The sequence below is a fragment of the Ovis aries genome, chromosome 16 (genome assembly GCF_016772045.2).
Source record: "Ovis aries strain OAR_USU_Benz2616 breed Rambouillet chromosome 16, ARS-UI_Ramb_v3.0, whole genome shotgun sequence".
NCBI classification, from domain to species: domain Eukaryota; kingdom Metazoa; phylum Chordata; class Mammalia; order Artiodactyla; family Bovidae; genus Ovis; species Ovis aries.
This window is the reverse complement of record NC_056069.1, coordinates 42,391,844-42,418,239: the sequence shown is the minus strand read 5'-3', so window position 1 is coordinate 42,418,239 and position 26,396 is coordinate 42,391,844. Positions and strand designations below refer to the sequence as shown.

Genomic DNA, 26,396 nt, shown 5'->3' with positions numbered 1-26,396 from the left:
CATGTCCCTTTCTAGCAGGAAGCAAACCTGAGCTGAAGAGGGAAGACTCACGCTGAGTTTCATTTGGCCATTTCCTGTGTATGACACAGTCTAATCGCCAGATTGACACAATAGTCCATCTACGAAGGAAGAAAGGTGTCACATGTCATAGGCCCCAGGAACAAGTAAGTGTTACTTACACTGAATGAACTGTAAACAAACAGTGGGAGATAAATGCACATTTTTGCCCTCACTCTTCCTCTCTTCCTCCCTCTCTCCCATCTACATTATTGGCCTTTATCCAGGATGAAATGGTACCAAGTACCATCCTACCCCTGTGATGTTCTCCACCTGTGTGTCCCAGCTCATGGGTTAGAGGACTGTTGGTGACCAGGGGATATAATGAGGTTTTACTTTAAGGTTGAATAGTTATTTAACTTAATCGGAGTAATAGAACTTTGAGGACAGACAGAAAACAATGCTTTCATTATTTATACCATGCTTTATTTATTTAGCAATGATTTACTATCTCATGGACTTTTACTCACAAAAAATGTTATTGCCCCTAAGAACCCAATTGTCTGTATAGCAAGTCACCCAAAGCATGCTTTTTCATCTTCCTTCTCACTTAATCTGAGAAGTTACCTACAAGTTTCCCATGATTCATAGAATGAGATTTAACCTCTACTGAGCACATGCCACTGGAGTAGGAAATGGAAACCAGTTCCAGTGTTCTTGCCTGAAAAATTCTATGGACAGAGGAGCCTGGCGGGCTACAGTCCATGGGGTCACACAAGTTGGACATGACTGAGCAGCTGAGCACACACGCACACATGAGCACACGCCATAATTTCTAGAGCAGCCGTCAAAGGTCTATCTTGGTGTTTTCTTGGTGGACTCCAAAATAGGGACAGGTGAGGGGGAACCTAGAATGGCATATGTTCTACCATTTATTATCTTTTTTCACTAAGGGATAGAAATTTATTTTCAACATCATCTTCCTCCACCCCAGTTGTACCCCATTTCTTAGGCCAATAAGCTAAACAATGAAATTAAAATGGTGAGAATGATCCATACAAGAGAACCTATGTCTCATTTTGGAATAAGAGGGCTGGTCAGAGAGAGGGAGGCCCCCAAGCTCCACCACCTGTACAGAGGCACTAGAAAGCAGAGTTTAGGGAAGTCTAAGTTTCCTGGTCTTTCTCCAATGCGGCCCAGACTGGCCGTCCTTATTCCCAGCGTGGTGCCAGAGGTCAGGTGATGCCACAGAATGAAGGTAACGCCAGAGCATCAGATGTACAAGAAGATTTAAGGAGCAAAAATGATTTGGCTAATAAAACAATTTACATCTGTTACTCAGTAGAACACAAAGTATACATATGTGTTTAAGATAAAACTGAAGATTTCAATAAATTTCACACTTTGGGTCCTGCCTTTAGACCTCTCAGAGATCCTAACGCACGAAATCTCTGCAGCAAAGACAGAAGGTTGACTAGCTACTATTTCTGAAAAGCCATTATGACAAAGAAAAACACCTCAAAGTCATCAATGCATCAAACCTTCACCCCCAAAATGACCTAATAATAACTACCATGTATCTGCTCCTTCTGCACACCCCGTCTGTCAGTCTCCATGTTAATAACCTGGGACCTGAACATAATCATCCCCAGTTTAAGGTGAAAAGGCTAAAACTTTAAAAGGTTATGTAACATGTCCAAAGTCACACAAGTAAATAAAATTTTCACCCTATAATCCGACTGACCCTGAAGTCCATTCTGTTTGCCAGAATGTTCCAGCTACTTCTGCCTGGTGGCATACTGTTTTTCTATCCTCCTGCTGACTGGAGAGGATTAAAGTGAAAGTTGCTCAGTTGTGTCCGACTCTTTGCAACCCCATGGACTGTAGCCTGCCAGGCTCCTCTGTCCATGGAATTCTCCAGGCCAGAATACTGAAATGGGTAGCTGTTCCCTTCTCCAGGGGATTTTCTCAACCCAGGGATCAAACCCAGGTCTCCTGCATTGCAGGCAGAGTTTTTACCATCTGAGCCACTAGGGAAGCCCAAGAATACTGGAGTGAGTAGCCTATTCCTTCTCCAGAGGATCTTCCTGACCCAAGACTCAAAGCAGCATTGCAGGCAGATTCTTTACCAGCTGAGCTATCAGGGAGAGCTTTGCCTTGGACAAAAAAAAAAAAAAAAAAAACAGCAAGGATGCTGTGACAGGTGGCTTGATGTCTCATAGGGCAATTGCAGTAACAATTTCTCATCAAACAGATATAAGTGCCAAAGTCATTTCTCTTTAGTTATGAACAGCAAGAAATGTCATGCAGACAGCAATCTGTTGAGCTCTGAAAAGTAGTGTTGCGCTCAGGTTTTTTTTAAATTTTCATGAAAACAAATATTTTTCAGTTGTTGGGAGTATTTCAAGACATGGAAAATATCAAAGCACTTATCTCATGGAATTTATGACCAAAGTTGCATGATGACTTCTATATTGTTCTTAAGAGCTTTGCAGATTTATAGTGTGGTTTACTCTAATTGCATGAGCTGAATCAAGGATCCTGTAAAACTGACCTGCAGCCTAAACAGATATAATCAGTAAAAGATCTGTGAGGTTATTCACTAAAATCTTATTCTAGAGATTTTCCCATATGGTTCAGTGTAGTTTAGTGTGTTAAAAGCTAAAAGTTTATCATATATAAACAAAAATGCCTAGCCAACATAAGGAAATTGTTTTAAAGGTTTTTATTAAATATGTATGCTATATATTTCTTCTTTTAAGCAATTATACTATTCACTCTGACCTGGGAGGCTTTCTTCCTAATGATATTAAACAAGAAAAAGATTCATTGGCATGAATATGATATTTAACTGTTAAAATTAAAAGCAGACCTCAAAGCAGTTTTTCAAAGAGAGAAGTTGAAATAACTTTTCTGTGAACTAAAGCTGGTAATGACTTGGGGGGAAAAAATACCTCTCTGTCCTTTCTCCATTCATTTCCAACTACTCTGAGCCAAGGTAGTCCCTGCTAATCATACATATTTTATTTCCATCCAACTTGCTAGGCACCTTAATTTTAAAAGGAATCCCATAGCAAAGTACTTACTCAACATGATGAAAGTTCCCTTGCTTGTGCAATTTCTGTTTCATGACAGCCCTCCCTTTCTATATTTCTTTTCATCTCTTCACTTTAAGGACTTGTTTTAGACTATAATTATTCTTGAGACTCTGGGTTAACACAGCCATTAAATCTTGTATAGGTGGATGATAAATTGGGAAGCTAACAAGTTGTACTGATCTTTTTTTCAGAATTCTTCTTGTTTGAGCTCAACCGCCATAAAGCAATGTAAAGAAATATCTACATTTCAGAAAGCAAAATGTACATACACACACACACACAAAAAAAAATTTTTACTGCCAGAAAATCTAGATATTTTGAAAGACGGATAGTATCTTGAAAATGATTCATTTCTATAAGCCTCTTAGCAAGTGATTTGGGGAAAACATCTAAAAAAAGGTATGTCATGGTTTATAAATTTTACATTTGGTAACTGTAGCCATCTTAAAGTATCTTAGTCTTACCTCTCTGTCTCTCCAATGGGAAATCACTGAATTTGTGTTCCTTTAAAACAGAAGCTGACATGGAATGCAAAGGTTGTTTTGTTGTTGTTGTTTTTTTTCCTATAAATACAAATCCAGATGGTGACTGCAGGCATGAAATTAAAAGATGTTTTCTCCTTGGAAGAAAAGCTATGATCAACCTAGTCAGCATATTAAAAAGCAGAGACATTACTTTGCCAACAAAGGTCCGTCTAGTCAAAGCTATGGTTTTTCCAGTAGTCATGTATGGATGTGAGAGTTGGACTATAAAGAAAGCTGAGCACTAAAGAATAGATGCCTTTGAACTGTGGTGTTGGAGAAGACTCATCTTGAGAGTCTCTTGGACTGCAAAGAGATCCAACCAGTCCATCCTAAAGGAGATCAATCCTGAATATTCAGTGGAAGGACTGATGCTGAAGCTGAAACTCCAATACTTTAGTCACCTGATGTGAAGAACTGACTCACTAGAAAAGACCCTGATGCTGGGAAAGATTGAAGGCGGGAGGAGAAGGGGCTGACAGAGGATGAAATGGCTGGATGGCATCACTGACTCGATAGACATGAGTTTGAGTAAATTCCAGGAGTTGGTGATGAACAGGGAAGCCTGGTGTGCTGCAGTCCATGGGGTCACAAAGAGTCCGACACGACTGAGTGACTGAACTGAACAAATCCTAAAGTGAAAATAATCTTATTTTCATTTTTAAAAATGACACTTCAGAATTTTATCAAAAGTTCCAGAGCAAGCAAAATAAAAATTGTACCCAAAACCCTCTTTTCCCATATAGTTGAAGTGGTTATTTATAGCTATTTCAGCCCATATCTATCAAAAAAAAAAAAATTCTGGAACAAAAATCTGTATTTGGGGCCTCTAATGCTGATCCTTTGCATCTTAATTAATGTCTATGACCTGGAGCACCAAATATTGCACTTCTGGCATTATTTGTAGTTGGCTGAGATTCAATTAATTGAAATTTTTTGCTGTTGCTGGAGAAAATGTGAAATGGAGTATTTATAACCATGGGTACCTGATTTTTATTTACAGTCATCTGAAAGAAATTCCACATCAGTGACAGAGCTGCAGCATCTTCTAAAGTTCAGGATGTCATAAACACTTGACTCTCAGATGCTTTTAAGACATTTCAAAAAGCATATGTATGATATGTACTTTTTTCCTTCATATGGAGAAAAATGCTCATTTTACAAAACTTTTTACTGTGTTGTGGGGAAAAAAATAAAGTTACAGTAAAGTCCACTAATCAATTGCTAATTAAATAACAATTCCTGACGCTCCAAGTGGAACTATAGCAGAGTTGGACAGTATTTTATAGGACTAAATTATATTTTGGCTTAGTTTTAATATCCAAGGAAACTCATTTCATAATTGGTAGGTGTGTAAATGTGCTGGCACTTCAGGTTCTTTATTTTATCAGGAAAAATATATTGAGAAATTGTATTTCCCCTGCCAACCGAAATTATAGAGCAAGTCAGCATACTTAAGCACTTAAGTCTTTTTCTAGGTATAAAGAAAAATAATATGTGAGGAAAAAAGGGTTTGGTTTTGTTTTTTAAGTAGGCTGCATTTTATGATATTTTGACTTCATGTTTTTTATTAATAGTAAGTGGCCCAAAGACTATTTACTATGTAAATAGTACATAGTTTAATGTACTATTGTTACACTGCATAAGATCAGCTCTTGGTAAGCAATAGTCTCAAAAGCAATATTGGCTGCTATTTATTGCCTGCTTACTTGGCAATGTGGTAAGTGTTTTACATACTGTATCATATTCAATTTTCATAACAAATCAGTGAGGCTTAACTCAACTGTCTGAACTGGCTTGGCCTAACCCATCAGTGGAATTTCTTTCTTCATTTTTTTTTTTAGTTAAATGTTTGTTCTGAGCAAGTTTTTATTTTTTTAATTTTTAATTGCTTTACAATGTTGTATTGGTTTCTGCCATACAACAATGCAAATAAATCATAATTATACATATATCCCCTCCTTCTTGAGCCTCCCTCCCCCACTCCCATCCCACCCCTCTTGGAATTTCAAACAAAACACTTAAGGAAGGCCTGCTCCTAAGTCAATATTATTTCCCAGACTTGCACAAGCTGTGGCTTCTTACACATTTTGAGAAATTTGATGATCAGCTTCAGCAATACAGGAACAAACTATAACAGGACTGATGCAAGACATGCTGATTAAGAGAATAACATCCTTGGCAGTGGCAGTTGCATTATTGGAATATGTGCATTTTCCTTCTCCATAAGATTTCAAAATTATTTTGGATATTTTTTCTTCCCATTTGTCATAAAGCTACTGAGATAACAAGGCATATCCCAGAAAGATTGGTTTCATCTGGTTTTTCTTATAGATTATCAGCTGTTTTTCAACATCTATTTTGCATATAAGCAGTATGGCTTACATTAATAGATGAGGAAAACAGGGATTTTGAAAAGATAAAGCTGAAAAGTTGGTGGCGTGTTAAATTAGAACTACAAACTCAGTATCATCAAAATTTTTCTTTTTCTACATATTATGCTGTTTACATTAAAGAGTTTTTTTTCTGTAGCTTTAAATAAATAAAAAGCATATTACTGACCTATTAAAAAATTACCAGGCAAACATTCTAATTTTCTACCTTGGAATAATTAATAGATGAAAGAAATTGAAAAGTGCTCGATTTGATGACTGCAGAACATCAAGTAGCAATGCACAATTATTTTGAACAACAACTTCCACTGAGAATTAGCTTTCCACTGGCCTTCACTGTGTTCCGGTGCCCCATTGTTTGTAATTACACATGTACACTGTGATAGTGCAGTTGTTAAATTGGAAATTGAACTTCTTTGACAACTACAGTGAAACTTGACAAAAGATGAATGTGATTTTTTTTTTCCTGTTTCCCTTCTTCTTCTTTCACTTATTTAAACATGTATTAATTAACTTGTTCTGGCAAGTGTTTAGTAAACATTGAGCAAGGGCATTTCTTTAGTGGTATAATTAAAATTCCCTTTTAAAATGTTTTGCATGAAATTTTATGCACAATTTGACTCGGGTAAACAGAGGTTCTAATTAAAGTTTTTAAATGGAGGCAATCAAAATTGAAAAAACATCCAGCAACCCATTCAAGCACATTGTCTTCCTGTCTAGTTCAAGTCACATTTGATGGTCAGTTAACATTAGCCTGAATCAGTTAAGATGTCCCCAATTTCACGGGCCCTTTTCTACTTAAGTTAGTCTCAGGGAATAAACGTTTAAATGTTGCAGTACCTCTTGAAGTTGTTATACAATATTTATTCAATTAAATTTCTTCAGAGTTATTACACCAGGATATTATGAGAAGGATCTAATTTAGGTTACGGATCCTCTGCAAATAAAGTGTTGCATGAAACACGCTGAATGAATGAAGCTATCCAAATAGCAAGTGGGGCTTCAATTATTTTTTCCCATTACAACTTGCTGTAAAAGGTTATACCTCCGTAAATAGCGCTGTCCTTTGGGGTGAGAATAGCCAGTGTAGCTTTTCAGTGTTAACAGGTAAATGTACAAAGCACATCATCACTTTTTGCCATATTTCTCTATGTGTGTAGGGGGAATAGGGATGGTGGGAAAGGTAAAGAGAGATGGAAAGGAATTCATTTTTCTTGTAATGCATTGATTGACCTGAAGTGAGAGATATTTTAAGGGAAGTTTTAAACTCCTAGTCTTTAGTTATCCATACTTTTTTTCCCCTTTTCGTGATGCTGTAAACAACTCCAAAAAAGGAAAGCTTTAAGTACAAGAATTGTTGTTAATTGATAAGTGATTTACCAGCTCTCAGGGTCACTGGTGTCTCTAATGATCTTTTTTTAATTCATGGGGATTAAAACAGATTCTGCCTGATCACTTCCTCCAGACCTCTGGGTTTTGAACCTGAGCCAGCCAGAGCTGAAAGCAGAAAGTGATTCCCTCTGGCTTCGAACCGTAGATTTGGAGCCTGCTGTCAGTGGGTAGCAGCCACTTCTGCTTTTGTAAAAGAAAAGCAAAATATGATGTAACCCCGACTCTAGTGGGGAGTCTGCCTAGTGCTGGGTTTCCTTAACAAGCCCACTAGACTTTCAAACTAATCTACCTTTCCAACTGGCTTCTTTTTTTACTAACAAAGGTGATATTTTGGTGTCTATCCAACACTGCTTTATTATGGTTGTTGTTGTCTTAATATCTTTGAAATTTGGAAGAGAAAGAGAAGAGCTATCTATCAGGTGCCTCCTTGAATGCATGCTAAGTGCCTCCAGTCGTGTCCGACTGTGCGGCCCTATGACTGTAGCCCACCAGGCTCCTCTGTCCATGGGATTCTCCAGCCAAGAATGAGTTGCCATTCCCTTCTCCAGGGGATCTTCTCCACCCAGGGATCAAACCCAAGTCTCTTACATTTCCTGCATTGGCGGGTAGGTTCTTTACCATTGGTGCCACCTGGGAAGGGCCTCCACTGAAATCCTAAAACTGTACCATTCTCAATTTGAAAATCAGGAAATTGAAGCACAGACTATCAAGCCACTTGCTCACTTCTCAGGACTAATAAGTACTGATGCTGGGATACATGTGGGTAAACTGGCTCACAGTGTGCTCTAACCACAGTGATCTTTTATCACTGGTTATCAGCTCACCAGCCTTAATTTTACACATGAGAAACAAAAGCTCAGAGTGGGGAAGAGCTTGCCTGAGATAAATAACACAGGGAATAAGAGAGAGAAAGACAGTGAGGCCTAACACCCAGTGTTTCCAAATACCACTGTTGGAATTCGCTCACAGACATGACTGAAGCGACTTAGCATGCATGCATGCATTGGAGAAGGAAATGGCACCCCACTCCAGTGTTCTTGCCTAGAGAATCCCAGGGACAGGGGAGCCTGGTGGGAGGCCATCTATGGGGTCGCACGGAGTGGGACACGACTGAAGCGGCTTAGCAGCAGCAGCAGCACAATCCACAGGTTAGGACTCTGCACTCTCACTGCCAAGGGCCTGGGTTCAGTCCCTGGTCAGAGGACTAAGACCCTACATGCCATGTGGTATGGACAAATGAATATCATTGTTGTAACTTTGGACAATCATATTGCTTGCGTTCATTCTACATATCCATGACTTCTCAAGCCAAAAGTTCAAGAAAACTAGGAGCTCTTCTTAATGATTCAAGGTCATCATCGTGACTATTCATGTGCTGGATTTCGCTCAAGTGCTGTGAGGTATGTCCATCCTTACAGTCATTAGTCCTATAGTCATCAAGTCATGTGTTTAGTCATCCTTATATTCAGCCGCTCATGCGTTCATCCATACATCCACTTTATTTTACAGGTGTACACCTGGGGTGTGTTCAGACATTGTCCTCAGCATAGAAATACAGAGTGTTGCCTGACTGCCAGGGCTGGCCCCTGACTCCATCCATTTTCTCTTTAGTTTTCTGCCTGCCTTTTGAAGCCTTTCTCTGCCTTTCTCCTACTAATGGGACTTCAGTTTCCAGTACTCGTTACAAGGTCTCTTTAATTTGCTGGGGATTTAGAAACCTGATGATAAATTTGTTCAAATCTTGTCTGAAATGAGAGTAAATAAAAGCTAGATGCTGTTTCCATGAGCAAAATACAAATGAGATAGTGAATGTTATGGTTAAGAAGTAGCCTCTAGATGAGCTGGGATTGATCTACCAGCCACTAGCTATGCCCCCTTGGGCAAAGCATCGGGTCCCTCCAAGTCTGTCTCTCTTATCTCTAGAGTGAAGGGTAAGAGTGACAAGTCTCCATTTCAAAGAATTGTCGTTTAAGACTACATGTTTCAAAAGCATTTATCTCATTGCATGGGACAAAGCAAACATTGTTTGCCATCCTTATTTGCTTAGACATTTGTGACAACTATTTTTACCTCTCAGAGACCTATATTGTTGTTATATTTTTAGGGGAGTTGTGAAGATTCTGCTGTAAGGTCACAGCTATACTGAGTGCTTCTCCTGGGCAGCAGCCTGGCGGCCTGTACCTCGTCAGAGTGAATTCAGAAAAGGACTCCAGAGTCATATGCCAGGGCTAGAGTCTGGCTTCATCACATCCCCATTACATGACCCTGGACAACCCCACTCAGCTTCTCTAAACTTCAGTTTCTCATCTGCAGAAGTTATGAGCGTATTCTCTATGCCACAGATTCTCATGAGAATTAAATGAAGACATAATATTTGTGATGTGCTAAGCACAGTGCCCAGCACATAGTGCAGGGACAGAACACAGCAAATTTATTACTATGTGCTAGACTTCATATAAGTGATAAAGGCTTAGACATTATATCAGCAAGAATAAGTACAACATCTCCACTCTTCATAGCACTTTTCATGAGTAGGAGCCTTTAAAAATCATCTGTGATGTGCCAGGTTTCACAGCGACTTTATGGTAAACCCAACCAGGTGACTCCTTTTGTAGCTTAATAAAGTTAAATTTGTTTTGAACTCCTCACCCCACCAAGGTAGCCTTGTAGCTCCCAGCCAGTACCCTCTGGCTGCCCTTTCATTGAGCTATTGAAAGAAGACCAAACTCACTGAAGTCATTCACAAGAATGTGCAAGTGGTTTTTGACATCTTGCAGTCTTGTTCAAGCTCATTGTCTTAAATGGCCACGCGTCCAAAAAAATTAACAAAGCTGCAGAAGAGCCTCATGGACAAGCAGGGAGTGACAGGAAAGCAAGTCTTTCATACAGTTCTGCAACTTGAACATATAATTTCCTACAGAAATGTTCAAAATTCATGCCATGAATAGCTAGTTACAAGCATAAAATGCTTTCTCTTCTCCTTTGTTCACACAAGTAAATCTTTTGGGAAAAGACAGCGTGCACAAGGAGCCAGGCAATACACATAAAGGACTGAAGCAAGCAGGTTTAAGGAAACTGCAGAGAACACGAGATGGCAAAAGGCAATTGAACAACAGTTGAACACACATTATGCAGGCATCCATAAGGGTCGTAAGCAAGTGCCAACCTGATTCAGGAGGCAGCTCCCTCCATTCCAGAAATGAACATGTCACTAGAGCTTCTGTGGCTCCAAATTAACCCAGAAATAGGCATGTGCTGATCTTTAAAGATGAGCCCCTGGCCACAGTTTCTCAATTGTAAAAGGTAAAACAAGAGATGTGCAAGAGGCAAAGTGTGTCCTCTGCTAAGATACCATTTAGGTATTTGTGAGCATCTTAATAGCTAAGACCTCATGGGGACTCATTCATTTTATTCTCACAGCCATCCTACAAGGTAGATACTATTAATATCATTGTGTTTTATAGATTTTTAAAAAATGTAGACACACATCCATCCCCTACTTGCGCAGCCAGTGTTGGGTGAGGCTGAGCTAACTGAGACATGGCCTGCCAGAATCTGTTCTTAACCGTATTCTGATACTTCCCCTCATGACAAAATAGCTTGGATCACTCCAACCCCCATGAAAAAAGAATTCTGTCTTTTTGATTCAAGTTTTGGGGGTTTCTGGTCCTAACTGAGTAGTTGAACTCAACAAATACTCCTTAAGCCTCAACTACATATAAAATACCATTTTCTGTGCTGTAACACATTTGATTTTATCTTCATTAATGCAATGTCTAGAATATGATTTTAGAACAAGGGTAATACTGTTGAAATAGCTTCATCTGGAAACACATCAGTTTGCAAACAGATTGGCATATTATCCACAAATATAAACATTTACAAAAAATTCAGGCAGCATTCGATGACTGTTGCCATAATGATTCATTGGCACAAGTGGAATGCTATGTGATGGAAGATGCCTAGGCTGTTTGACACATTTCAGTGGAGTTCATTACACACACGAAACGGAACCAATTTTACTCAACAGTGACTTTGACATTTACAGAAAAATGAAATGGAGGTTTAGAAATGAAGACTTCATGTAAAATCTCTACCAAAAATTTTAAATTGGTTCTATCCTTATGTCACCACTTCTAGAAGATCAGCCGTGTACTATAGACTTATTTTTATTCACAGCAGGTGGCAACCTATTCAAAACAAAGTTCCTTGGGTTATCCGAAAATTGATTGTGAACCAACTTAATTGGCTGTAAAACTCCTCTCAGAATAAAGAACGTGTATATATATATTTTTTTAAAGATTTACCTGTAGGAAGATGTGCCCCTTTGGCTTCACTCTGTTTAATTCATCCTGATAGCACAGTCCTGTTTCTTTGATTTTCTAGGTTTTAATGGAGTAAAGACCATCCTCGTCCCCAGTGCACTCAAAGATGGTGTGGGAATGGAGAGATTTTAGGCTGAGTTAGGATACAATAGGGTCAAAAGAAATGCTAAATAGTTAATATGCTAAATAACCAGCTGTTTCCTACTTTATATGGGCTTCCCTGGTGACTCAGCAGGTGAAGACTCCACCTGCAATGCGGGAGACCTGGGTTCAATCCCTGGGTGGGGAAGATCCCCTGGAAAAGGGAACATCTACCACTCCAGTATTATAGCCTGGAGAATTTATCTGATGGACTGTATAGTCCATGAAGTCACAAAGAGTCAGACACAACTGAGAAACTTTCACTTTCACTTTCTACTTCATGAACAGTAGAATGTGAGATGTACCAAAAATTCAGTAGGAATTTATGCTGCCGGTGGTGGTTTAGTCACTAAGTCGCGCTACACTTTCGATCCCATGGACTGCAGCCTTCAGGGCTCCTCCGTCCATGGGATTTTCAGGCAAGAAAACTGGAGTAGGTTCCCATTTCCTTCTCCAGGAGATCTTCCTGACTGAGGGATCGAAGCCACAGACCCACATCTCCTGCACTGCAGGCAGCTTCTTTATCACTAAGCCACCAGGGAAGCCTCAGGGATTCATGGTACATATGTTAAAAGCATTACTAATGGGTTATGCCAATGCGTTAGGATGATTTATGGGTAGATAATATTTCAGAAATATTTTCTGTGAGCAGAATCATGCAAAGTGCTATGCTACAGTATTTCTGTGCAACACCATTTATTTGAAAAAATCATTTCATAACAGATTTTAAAAAATATTCTCTTGCTAGGGTAAATGGCTCAAGTATATTAATAATGTTGCTTTATTGAATGCTGACTGGGCTTTCAGTGCCAAAGTTAAGCCTCTGCATACCAAAAAAAAATGAATGCACTTGGTTTAATTTGTAAGCCTAGATGGCATTATAGTAATATTGCACTGATTAGAATTAATCAGGAACACCAGAATAAACGTATGCTAAGTCTGAATTCTAAAACTTCAAAGTAATTATATTGCCTTTAAATCTGTCTAGTATTTACTTATTTGTTTGTCTGTAAATAGTATAATAAAATCAATATCTCAAAACCAGATAGTTCAAACTGTTATCAAACATGAGTCACTGGAGAAGCAATTCAATCAACAGAGATGTTTTCCAATTAGCATATTATTTGCAAATAAAAGGTGATTCCAAAGTATTCCAGGGAACTTGAAGACATTGTAGTTTGTCTTCCCATTCTATATATCCTATGAAATATTTTACATTATTAGTTTGCAATAATCTAGGGGGAAAGATTTTGCTAATCAAAGGAAAACTTCAACCAAGCTTCTGCATTAATTATCACATATTCTAAATTGGTAGAACCTGAATTAATGAGGCCCAGGCTTCTTCTAACTGGCATGCATTAAATAAAAGCTGGACTTGACTATATGCTCTTGTGAAGGCTGAAGTATACATCCATACTGGCTGCCAGGCAAATAAATTTTCAAAATATGCAATTATGAATGCTATGTGGACTTTGCCCCGCCATCCATAAACATCTTAATTACCTTCTACACATCACTGAAAAAAGGCTTCTGCAAAGATTCAAACTATTTTTCTAGAGTAACCCCTTTTGCATATTTCAGAGCAAACAATTGCCTATAAGAAATAGAAATCTCCCCCTCCTAAAAAACAGATTTCAGCAAAAATGAAAATAAAAAGTAGAGACATGATCTATTAAGAAATCTTTTAAGTTCATTGCTAAACTGTCATTGGGCTATAATTAGGAAGTTTAAGGTTCATTTTTACGAGTTTTTTTTTATATTTCTACCTAGTTTGCTCTAGATACCATGAGGGGATGAGAGCAAAATGGTACAATATCCATTTTGCTTTATATACTTTCCTGCCCTACTGTCTAATTTTTGTGTGCATGCTAAATCGCTACAGTCATGTCCAACTCTTTGTGACCCTATGGACTGTAGCCCACCAGGCTCCTCTGTCCATGGGATTCTCCAGGCAAGAATACTGAAGTGGGTTGCCATGCCCTCTTCCAGGGAATTTTCCCAACCCAAGGATCCAGCCCAAGTTTCTTTTGTCTCCCGCACTGGCAGGCGGGTTCTTCACCTCTAGCGCTGCCCGTCTAATCTTTGGTTCTTTCCTAATGGAATAACCATCCCTACTATTTTAAAATTTGGTGTCTAGGTATGCTCTTACTTTTTGTTGTTTTACTTTACTGCCTGACACCTACAGAATGAACGAGCACATCTGATTACTACTTGCCATGTGGTTTTCCTATATTTTAACTGTTCAGAAGTCAGCGGCTTTTTCATCTAAGGTCATGTTTGGGCTTCCCAGGTGGTAAAGGACACACTGCCAATGCAGGAGACTTAAGAAACACGGGTTTGATCCCTGTGTAGGGAAGATCACCTGGAGAAAGGCATGGCAACCCACTCCAGTATTACTGCCTGCAGAATCCCATGAACATAGGAGCTGGTGGGCTACGGTCCATAGGGTCACAAAGAATCAGACACAACTAAAGCGACTTAGCACAAGATCATTTTTGAAATATGGGTTTTTTTCATTTCATATTTTTAGATTAAAATCTAAAATAGGTATATCATTCATTTTGACTATACCAAATTTTCATCTGATATAATATCATCAGCATGTTATATCATGAAAGAATGTGTATCCAGTACCATTTTTGCAAGGTAAAATTACAACATTGAAGTTAGTTCTGATTGTTTCCGCTTGAATAAAGTAAAGATGATTTTCAGAACACTGACAAAATGGAAAGGGGGAAAAGATACATAGAATCTATGAATGAGTCTGTCCTCTGGTGAACTTTCGTTTTTGCCCATATTCTTCTGGAGGCAGGCTGTGGGCATAAACCGTCCGTCTTCTCTGTTTCTACACTGTTACTGTGAAACACTGAATTGAAGTCTTCACAAAGGAAAATAATTAACAAATGGACTAATTCTGATTTTTAAATGCTTCTATTCTTTAATTTTAAGGGAACTTGACTTGCTTGGAAATGCCTCTTGAAAAATAAAAAGTATTTAAGCCTAAGAGGGAACTATACTCTTTGGGACACTTTTGCAGGCTACTGTAGATGGATTCTAAATTTGCAATGCAAATAGTAACGATAACAATAGTGGTAGTAATAATGATAACAATGGCTAATATGTATTAATACCTTACTAAGTGCCAGTCACTGTTTCAAGTGCATGTAATGACATTTAATCCTTATAACGCCCTCTGAGGTAGTTACCATAATAACGCCCATTTATAGAACAAGAAACTAAGGTGCAGTGAGATTAAGCATTTTCACAAATTCATAGCAATTTAAACCCAGGCAGTCTGGCTCCAACATTGATAATCTTGACAACCATGCAATCCTGACTTAAGAAGTATTAAGTAGGATCACAGAAGTAATATTATTACATGAGGATTGCTAAGTTATATATTCATCAGCGTAGAGTTTGTTGGCATTTTTTTAACTATAGAATTTCGTAGAGAAAGCTATCCCTCTAAACACCAAATATGAGTGGATCATAGTAATTTGAGTAACTTTGTATACTGAGTTTTAACAAGGACACACCCTTTCTTCTATCCTCTCCTTCTCACCTTTGGATGTGCTGAACCCAGGAGCCGTGGCATGTGTCTTGTGGCAAGACGTTCACGCATGTCTGGTCCCATTTCTGTGGCTGGAGTGCAGTGAGGGCAGTGAGCGTCGTGGAGGTTTGTTATGGTGGGCAGTGGCCAAAGCACTGGATTAGGCCCCAGTTCTCTGCTCCTGCTATAATCCCTTTTGCTAGAGTAGAATCTCTTCCAGGGGGAATTCAGGGAATTCTTCATGGATGAACAGTATGTCCCCCAGGGTTACTGTCCCTGAGGGGGCTCACAGACAAGCTGTCCACAATTCTCTTTTGCTTCCCCATGTTGATACAAAAAGAGCTGGCTGATAACTAAACTGATGTTCTACCATACTTGGAGAGAGTGCTTAAATTTGTACCACTTTAAAAGCTTATTACCAGCTAAGCAGAAAAAAAAAGTAAAATACTTGACATTTTGGTATCTGTGATATTAAAAAGAACTAATATTTAATATTCAAGTGGCAACAGCTTGTAGAGTTTGCACACAACATCCATAGGGATCGATTTTTCTTTAAAATGGCCTTTAGGAGTTTTTAAACAGCTGACACCTCCATTCTCTGCATCCCTCTTCCCTGCCAGGACTGTGGGGCACACACTGAGTGCAGCCGCAGACGTGTAACTCTTCACTGCAGGATTTGTCTATGCAAATAACAGAGAATGTGGGAAATGAAGAAAAATGCAATTTCCACTGAATCAACCTCAGTGCCATCTCGACTACTAGAAATGCATAGATGTCTTTAGAGGGCTTTTCTCCATATGGTCGCTCAGTCCCCTTATATCCTATCCATGAGAAGAGAGAACTGTCATTACCTAATTGGTCATCAGTCATCCCACACCTGTACCAAGGCCACATAATGACAAATATACTGGTACCTGGCATTCTTCCAGCATGACTAATTGTCACAGTACTAACTCACTCACCTGTGGAATTTTGAACTTCCCCAGCCTGCTGTCAAGAAGATGCATAATAATGGAATAAAGGTTTAAAAATGCTGAGCACTATGAAATATTTCACTTATATTCCACCAGAAAACTTCCTCTTAAACATGTGTTGGGTGGCTATAATTATTCATTGCTGAGGTTAAAAAAAAAAAACTGGTCATATATACATTTACCTGGTAGAAAATCAGGAGACAAAGGGACAAATCTTTCAGACATAGAGGAAAAAAAAAAAAAATACTGATCAGATTGCCTAAAACCTGTTCCTTTATCTGCATTTATTTAACCTGTATTTACCTATTTAACTGTACCATATATTCTGCCTTACAAAGCCCTTCATTTTTGTGTTAGTATTATTTAAGAACATATTTTTTCTGTTCAAATAGTAAGATAAAGGAGTAATTTATTGGTTTTATTTTTTCCCAAGAAATGTGGGAAAATTTAGGAGGGTGATATAGGCATGCATTAGTTTAATTAGGTAAAATGGTTAACCAAATTGTGATATCTTTGCATCTTTGCCAAGCATTCTGGCATGAGGATTTTTTTTAATGCTAGACTGTTTGTAAAAATTAATTAATTTTAATCCATTTATATTAATATTAAAAATTAATATTTGTCATGGAAAATTATTATCCGCTACTATAATAGCTGACTTTTCTGAAGATCTTGTCATCTATTGCCCTCACTGTGGTATTGAGGTACATTTGATGTACCTGTGAGTATTACAAAAAAACTGTTGGACCAATTTTAATATACATACTTAGTTGCCTATGATACAAGTAAAATTTAGAGATAAAAGCCAACCAGGATTTCCTAAAGAAAATTGAAGAGAATTGTTCATTTTATCCTCTATACTATTAAACACAAATTCTGTAGCTTGTTCATTAACCCATCCTGTAGTGTTAATTGGGTCATATGAGGAAAAAACTTTCCCTGTCAAGTTTGGAAAATACTGGATTAAATACAAGCTTATCATCATTGCTACAAAATTTCACTTCAGAAAAGTCAATACGCTAACGAGCATTCTGCAGAGAAGACATAAGGTCTTTTCCAACCTTGTTTGACCCGGCTGTTCCATCACAACACATCTCAGAAGCCAAGAGTCTGCAGAACAGGTTTCTGCCTTCCCATCACAGGTGCTCAATACAATTTAGCGAAATTTCAACATTATCCACTTTCAATTGAATCAAAATTGTCTGTGATATTCTTTCATGAGGATAAATATGCAAATAGAATCAGAAACACAAACTCATTTCTTCTAACCAGATCTCAGCCCACATACTCAGAGGTAAAAGAGTAGTGAAATAATCTACTCTGGCATGTTGACCTACAGCAAGCTATTACTTAAAATAGGATTTTTAAGTGATAGAAAAGGAGAGAGGAAAACAGTAGCTTCATACTCGGCACCCGCCTTCCATTTAGCATATCTGAAAGGCCGTTTTCCTCATTTCAAAATTGATAGCCAACTTATTTTTTTGTTGTTTTGCTATTCAAATTTCTGTCCTCTTTTTTTCTCCAGAGCTATTTGCTCTAACACTGCATTTTAAGCATCTCTAAAAATGCTTGATATGTTATTATTCTTTCCAGATATTCTCTGACAGCCAAGCCAAGAACATTAAGGAAGAAAGGAGGAATGAGGCTGGATACAGTGCAGTGAGAAAAGACATTTCAAGGAGAGGGGTACCTGCATCTCAGAGACTGGACTGTGGCATCAGAATGAGAACTTACCGATACTTCTTGCTTCTCTTTTGGGTTGGCCAGCCCTACCCAACTTTCTCAACTCCATTATCTAAGAGGACTAGTGGTTTCCCAGCAAAGAAAAGGACCCTGGAGCTCTCTGGAAACAGCAAAAATGAGCTGAGCCGTTCGAAAAGGAGCTGGATGTGGAATCAGTTCTTTCTCCTGGAGGAATATACGGGATCCGATTATCAGTATGTGGGCAAGGTAGGATTCCGTTGGGCTCTTTGACATTCTGGTTTTAAAAGCCTGAAGAAGTTACTTTTCATAAATAGAACAGGGAGAATGTGAACTCTTCCCCCAATACAGTAAGAATTGTTGCTTATCTGGTAAGACTTTTTTTTTTTCGCTTGAGTAGTTTCAGAAAGAAGACTGTAGCAAGAAGCTGAGAAATGTTAGCACTGCAACAAAGAAAGAGAAATGCTTCAGTTGAAAACGAAACGCCCACAACCATCCGCATAGGATTATCATAAATCCTTTAATTTTTACTTTAGCTTGAAAAATGTGGTCCAGCTATTCTATAAAGTAGGATGTATTAAAAATAGGAATAGAGAGATTAAGCTGTAAGGAAAGGAAGCTTCCTTTTTTCTCATTCTGAGGGAAAAAAAAAAAAAAAAACACACATCTGAGCATTTGTCCTTTGGCCAGGTTCAAATTAACTATTTCTTAACCCTGCTACCTACAGAGCCGACTGTGCTCTGACCAAACGGAGATCTTTATCCTCAAAACCCACCATTGCCTTAGATTTAGTTACGTTGCTGCTGCTTTTTCGTCTTGTCTCCAATACTTGCTAATAACCAGGCATTTCAAAACCTTATGATTTAATTGTGGCAAAGTTCACAAAAGAGGAAAATGGTTATGTAAAGGTGCCATTTCCAAATATCATCTGACCATTTTATTGACTCCAGAAAGTAAAATGAGGAGGCATGGCTTATTATAGCCCTTACAGACTACTGGAGCTGAGTCAGGGAAACAGCTTGCTTATACTGTCATCATGAATTTCACTGAAATTTTATCATCAGTCACATTCCCACTGCAGAAGATCTCTATCCTGCTAAGAAGTGAGAAAGACAGGGATACAGGTCTGCACTCTGCAGATTCTGTTTCAGAACATGGTACTGATCAGGAAAATAATTGTCACACATCCTTTCCATACACAATCTAGGGACAAATATAATAGAGATGATAAAACGTCTTCATTTATGAGTACAACTACAATTTTAGAACATCTATATTTGGATATCATGCAAATAGCATAAATTTTACAGATTCGAAGGGCTGCACGTTCACACTTCAATCTGTTATCAAATATCCCTGAATAACCGGATGCAAATATTCTTTTTAAGTATCTACCAAAATAAATGAAGGAAAACCATCTATGGTTTGGGCTGAGGTAACCAGGCATTTTTCCAATGAAGTGAATTATTAATGTGGCATAACGTAAGAGAGGAAGTATTCAGTGAAGGGGTGAACATCAACATGGATCCTTGAGGGACTAGCCTTGTATTTGCTATGAAATCCACACGCTGTGTGACTGCTGAAGAAAGACAGTCCACTTACTCATACTTCACTCCATTTCCTTTGTGAAATTTGAATAGCACTACATTAATAGGGCAATTATTGTAAAAAAAATAATCTTATAATCTTAAAAGCACTTTCTACAATACAAATAACATTATTGTCATCCAAGATTAAGTTTTTAAAAGTGCTTTATTTAAATAATTGAGTCCCCTTTTTCTTTTTTTTCCTCTCAAATTGTGATGCCATTTTACATTAAACAATAGCAAGTATTTTTAAATACAGATATTTGAAAACACTAGAAGCAGCAATGGGTAAAACCTCAGAAGAATCCGTTTTATGATTATAATGGTGAGAAGTAATATTGCCGTGGGGAAAAGGTGCGAGGTGTAGACTCAGGCAGATCTGAGGCCGTTTCACTGTTGCTGACAGGCGCCAGTTGTGTGGCCCACAAATGTTGTTAGCCTTTTCAGGCTTTGGTTTCTTCATCTAGAAAATGCAGAAGCAAAGCCTATCTACCTCAGAGAGTTGCAGTGTAAAGTGAGACAAGAACTAGTAGCTGGCACATAGTAGGTGCAGAAAGAAGTTAGTGTTATGGATGAAAACTCCATTGAATATACTCTATTAAATCTTTAATGCATGGAAGCTGATTACTTTTATATCATTGCAAAAGTAAAATGATGTAATTAACAGATCTCTCAGTGGGTGGTAAACGGAGAGGCTTATGGGAAAATCCCTTCACAATCACAGCTTCAGTTTGATTCATTGGACTTCTATACTTTATTGGCAGCAAGAAAAATTGCCCTTCTTCCCCCCCTCATCTGCCCCTCCCCCATCTCCTTGATGTTCTAATCCATAAAGAAGAAATATACCCTGGGGAAAAACTCAAGCGCAGTAACTAAAGTTATCATAGATGCCAGCATTGCTCTATCAAATGTATGTAAGAGGTGTTCCTGAACTATTGATAAGGCATTTTTGTGAATCTGTCTTTATATTTTATCAACAAAGAGATAAGACTACAATTTTTTATCACAATTAAAAGCGGGCAAAAAAATAAATATTTAAAAAAGGAAAAACAGATTTGCTTCTCATAAGGCAACAGGTTGGCCCACTTTTTTGCACTGCACAGCTTTTCCACATTGATTTCTGCACCGCACTTGCTTTTTAACATGGGCTTCCCCAGTGGGTCAGCAGTAGAAGAATCCACCTGCAGCGCAAGAGACACAGGTTTGATCCCTGGATGGGAATGATCCCCTGGAAGAAGACATGGAAACCCACTCCAGTGTTCTTGCCTGGAGAATCCCATGGACAGAGAAGCCTGGCGGGCTACAGTCCATAGCATCACAAAGAGTCGGACGCGAATGAAGCAACTGAGCACATGCACGTGCATTGTGGGAAGCGCAGCGTCACAAATATTAATATATGACATCATCAAAAGGAAGGTAGCACCACCTACTGTTGAAACTGTGAACTACTCTGAGTTAGTAATTCACAAGAAGTCTGATACCTCAAGGTTTGCTGCTGCTGCTGCTGCTGCTGCTGCCAAGTCGCTTCAGTCGTGTCCGACTCTGTGCGACCCCATAGACGGCAGCCCACTAGGCTCCCCCGTCCCTGGGATTCTCCAGGCAAGAACACTGGAGTGGGTTGCCGTTTCCTTCTCCAATGCATGAAAGGAAAAGTGAAAGTGAAGTCGCTCAGTCGTGTCCGACTCTGTGCGATCCCATGGACTGCAGCCTACCAGGCTCCTCCATCCATGGGATTCTCCAGGCGAGAGTACTGGAGTGGGTTGCCATTGCGCTGTGTTTCCCTCAACTTTTAAAAATATTTCCCGGTGTTACAGTGAGTTCCCTGCTGCACAACAGGGTGCCTTGGTGCAAACTCTGAGAACCAAAAGACTGTGGTTAGACTGACATATAAAGATGTACAAAAGCTAATAGAACCTTAAACTGTGCTATTGTGCTAAGTCACTTTAGTCCTGTCGGACTCTTTGCAGCCCCATGGACTATAGCCTGCCAGGCTCCTCTGTTCGTGGGATTCTCCAGGCAAGAGTACAGGAGCAGGTTGCATTTCCTCCTCCAGGGTATCTTCTTGACCCGGGGATTGAACCCACATCTCCTGCATCTCCTGCACTACAGGTGGAATCATTACCACTGTGCCACCTGGGAAGCACATAAATAATAGCTACTCAAAGCCTATTCTTAAGACCTAAAACTGAAAAGATTCATCTTTTCATGCAACAGATAGAGGCATTAACTGAGGAAAAGTAAGGCCATTGAGCAAATGCACTTAAGTAGAAGAAAGATGTTTTTACATTGTGAGTAATGTAATATTTACATGTGTGTTCTGTTTATATTTATATATGCATTCCTTGGTTCCAGTTATTTGGGTGCAAGTCGATAGGGATGACAGTAACAATGGAGGAAAATGAGAGAATGGGTGTGGGAGCAAGAGGCTACCAGGTGTAGAGGAAGAAAAAAGAAAGCCACATAAGAGTCCAAGAAACAGCAGAAAATGGATCTGGAGGCCAGAATGATAGCCAACGGGGATTTGCTATATGGCTCAGGAAACTCAAACAGAGGCTCTCTATCAATCTAGAGGGGTAAGATGGGGCAGGAGATGGATACATATATCGGAAAGGGATATATGTATACCTATGGCTGATTCATGTCAAGGTTTGACAGAAAACAACAAAATTCTGTAAAGCAATTATCCTTCAATAAAATAAATAAAACCATGAAGTGAATGCAAGATGAGCTTTAAAACTGAAGCACAAGCAAAGGTAGCAAGACCTTCCTTCTCATGCTGTCTTAATGTATGTGTGTGTGTGTGTGTGTGTGTGTGTGTGTGCGCGCACGCAGTTGCTTTAGTCATGTCCAACCCTTTGCGACGCCATGGACTGTAGCCCACCAGGCTTCTCTGTCCATGGGGATTCTCCAGGCAGGAATACTGGAGTGGGTTGCCATGCCTTCCTCCAGGGCATCTTCCTGACCCAGGGATCGAACCCATGTCTCTTACGTCTCCTGCATTGGTAGGCGTGTTCTTTACCACTAGCACCACCTGGGAAGCCCTGCTGTCTTAATTAATGCCCCTCAGCATTTCTCTGTGGACAGAAAGATTTACACAGGAACACGTGCATGGCACAGCTAGCAAGGGATGCATTTATTGTGTATAGAAGTGAGGAAGGCCAGTTACAGCTGAAAGACTGACAGCCCAAACTCTGATTTATGAGACAATTCTCAACACTTCTACTCACCTGAAAAGGTAGTGGCAGGTAGGGGTAGAAAGAAGTGGTCCTATATTGGGTAAAAGTTTGTGAGCTTAAGATATAGGTATCGATACAGATAAGGAGTATATTATTTTCTAAAATATATAACCAGTTGGGAGAACTTTTAGCTGATTTAGCATAAGCAGCCTCTGTGTCACCTGGGAGCTTGTCAGAAATGTAAATTCTTAGGCCCTCACCTGAGATCTATTGAATCAGAACCTGCTTTTCAACAAAAGCAGAATTTTAGGTGAATTTTATGCATATTAAGGGGCTTCCCTGGTGGATATGTGGTAAGAAATCCGTCTGCAGCACAGGAAACCAGGGCCTGTGGTTCAATCTGTGGTTTGGGAAGATGTCCTGAAGAAGGAAATGACTACCCAATTCAGTATTCTTTCCTGGGGAATCCCATTGTCTGAGGAGCCTGGCAGGTTACAGTCCATGGGGTCACGAGAGTCAGACACGACTTAAGGCCTAAACTACCACCACCACCATACACGTTAAAATTTGAGACGTGCTGCTTTTAAAAATATGTATGTTGGCCTGAGTCTCCCTTCCCCAGAGATTCCAATTTACTTGCTTTTTAATTAAGTATTTGTGATTCTAATATGTGGTGAAATTTGAGAACCACTGCCCTAGGAGAATATTATTGGCAATAATTATAGCAAGCTGTGGCAAGCTCAGCAATAAAATGGGCGTCCCCAAAGGACAGTGGAAATACAAAAGACAGGGGCCAATTGGGCTTAGGGGTTCAGCAGAGCTTCCTAGAGGAGGTGGTGGGACCGGGATCATGTCTTAGGGAAGAGCATGCATTAGCCCATGCAGTAGAGGGGGAGCTACCCAGACTTCCCAACCAATTGAACGCGGAAGCCAAGAGAGAGAGAGCAGGAGTTCCAAAAGCCAGAGATTTCAAGATAGAACTATCAGGATGTGAAAATGTCACCGATGCCAGCACAGCAAACAGAAAGAGGTGCATATTTGCTTGTCAATGGTTAAAGGAAAGAGTATTGGATTTTATACAAAATCACTTAGATTATCTTTCAGTTCAGTTCAGCTGCTCAATCGTGTCCGACTCTTTGCGACCCCATGGACTGCAGCATGGCAGGCTGCCCTGTGCATCACCAATTCCCAGAGCCTACTCAGAGTCATGTCCACTGAATCGGTGATGCCATCCAACCATCTCATCCTCTGTTGACCACTTCTCCTCCCACCTTCAATCTTTCCCACCATCAGGGTCTTTTCCAATGAGTCAGCTCTTCGCATCAGGTGGCCAAAGTATTGGAGTTTCAGCTTCAGCATCAGTCCTTCCAATGAACATTCAGGACTGATTTTCTTTAGGATAGACTGATTGGATCTCCTTGCAGTCCAAGGGACTCTAAAGAGTCTTCTCCAACACCACAGTTCAAAAGTATCAATTCATCGGTGCTCAGCTTTATTTTTAGTTCAACTCTCACATCCATACATGACTACTGGAAAAACCATAGCTTTGAATATATGGACCTTTGTTGGCAAAGTAATGTCTCTGCTTTTTAATATGCTGTCTAGATTGGTCATAGCTTTGCTTCCAAGGAGCAAGCATCTATTAATTTCATGGCTACAATCACCATCTGCAGTGATTTTGGAGCCCCAAAACCTGTCACTGTTGCCACTGTTTCCCCATCTGTTTGCCATGAAGTGATCTTCAGCTATATGTAAACTGAATAGAAAAATCAGAGAGAAGCATTGTAATTTTCCATTTTCAGAAAACTCCATGTCTTTCCTTTCAGCTTTACATAATATAGCAGTTCCTTGATAAGTGGTATATGGCCCAAAATTAAATTCAGAAAAAAAATAAATTAAATTAAATTAAATTCAGTAAGAATAGATATAGATATAGATTAGATATAGATATAGATTAGACTTTGAAGACATTGTTATTCATTAATACAAAGATGAATATATTTAAAATCTCAGAACTAGCCACATTTATAGGCAAAAAAATTCACATATTATCATTAAACAACACACAGCAATGATTAACTCCCTTGTCTCCTCCATTTTATCCTTCACAATGTTCTTAATCCTCTCCTTCCACACAATGTATTGGTAAAACTAGTTTCCATTAAAAGCTCTCAAGGTGCTTCTATTTTTAGTAGCATATCAGATGCATTTCTGTGGAATTTGATAAACTATATTTCATTGATATTTTCTGATGTTAGCTTTTTGGAAGTTGGTAATGGTTTCCTTTGGGGGAGTTTATCCAAAAATTGATATGCTGTGCTTTTTTAAATACCATGAAAATGTGAGTTCTCTTTGAGGCTCTGATGTACAGGTCCTCCTAATATGCCTTTTTCTTGAGTCTTTAAAGTTAATGTCTACCCAATTCAACAAAGCCACTAGTCTTAAGATAATTAGACAGTAATGTTTTAACAGCCCATAAGAAATAAAAGTTGTCAGACATATACACCTTTACAATTAGGAATGAAGCATCATTTGTTCCTATAATTACATTGTCCAAATTCAATAAACATGAAGCAATATTTTATTCATTCAGGAAGACTATTTAAAAGATGCCATTATTAAGAGATTGCTTTCTTATATTATTTTTTTTAAGATCATAAGCTTAGGAGTAGAGACCTCCTGGTACTAATTTGATGGATGGTTGAATTGATGCTTTTGAACTGTGGTGTTGGGGAAGACTCTTGAGAGTCCCTTGGACTGCAAGGAGATCCACCCAGTCCATTCTAAAGGAGATCAGTCCTGGGTGTTCATTGGAAGGAATGATGCTAAAGCTGAAACTCCAGTACTTTGGCCACCTCATGCGAAGAGTTGACTCATTGGAAAAGACTCTGATGCTGGGAGGGATTGGGGGCAGGAGGAGAAGGAGACAACAGAGGATGAGTTGGCTCGATGGCATCACCAACTCGATGGACGTGAGTTTGCGTGAACTCCGGGTGTTGGTGATGGACAGGGAGGCCTGGCGTGCTGCAGTTCATGGGGTCGCAAAGAGTCGGACACAACTGAGCGACTGAACTGAACTGAACTGAACTGAACTTGGAGACTCATTTAACCACTGTTGCTTGAACATCAGCTTCAGATTAAATCATCATCATAGCTAACAATTACTGAGTTTTGCTTCATCTCAGACACACTGCTAACGTCTCAAGTATACTCCTCACCAATGAGGTTCAACTTAATACCTAGATAATATTTATATCTCTGTTTTACCAAGGAGTAAACTAAGGCTCAGATAGGTCTGCTGCTTTAGCCCGAGGTCTCCTACTGCTAGAACTTAGCAGTTGGCCTCTGTCTGACCTCACAGTTTCTGTGTTATATCCCCTACCTTGTATATCCACTACATCAGAGAGCCGTTTTGAGGCTCAAATGAAGAAACAGTCCTAGAACATGCTAGAACGTGCTTTAGCATTCAATGATTGCTTTCAATTCAATACCACGAATCCATACTGAGGACCTGAGGGGTGAAACCCAAGGGTAGAGAGAAA

The 26,396-nt window shown here is 39.2% G+C and overlaps 1 protein-coding gene across 2 annotated transcripts in view; it reads left to right on the top strand.

Annotated features, from left to right (window-relative positions):
* Positions 1 to 26,396, top strand: part of CDH6 (cadherin 6) — a 150,239-nt gene that overhangs the window by 67,038 nt on the left and 56,805 nt on the right. For both annotated transcript variants that reach the window (XM_004017072.5, XM_042233912.1), the window contains exon 2: positions 17,985 to 18,341. In XM_004017072.5, coding sequence (XP_004017121.1) covers positions 18,114 to 18,341 — 228 coding nt within the window. In that variant the 5' untranslated portion in view covers positions 17,985 to 18,113. The remainder of the gene's footprint in view (positions 1 to 17,984; positions 18,342 to 26,396) is intronic.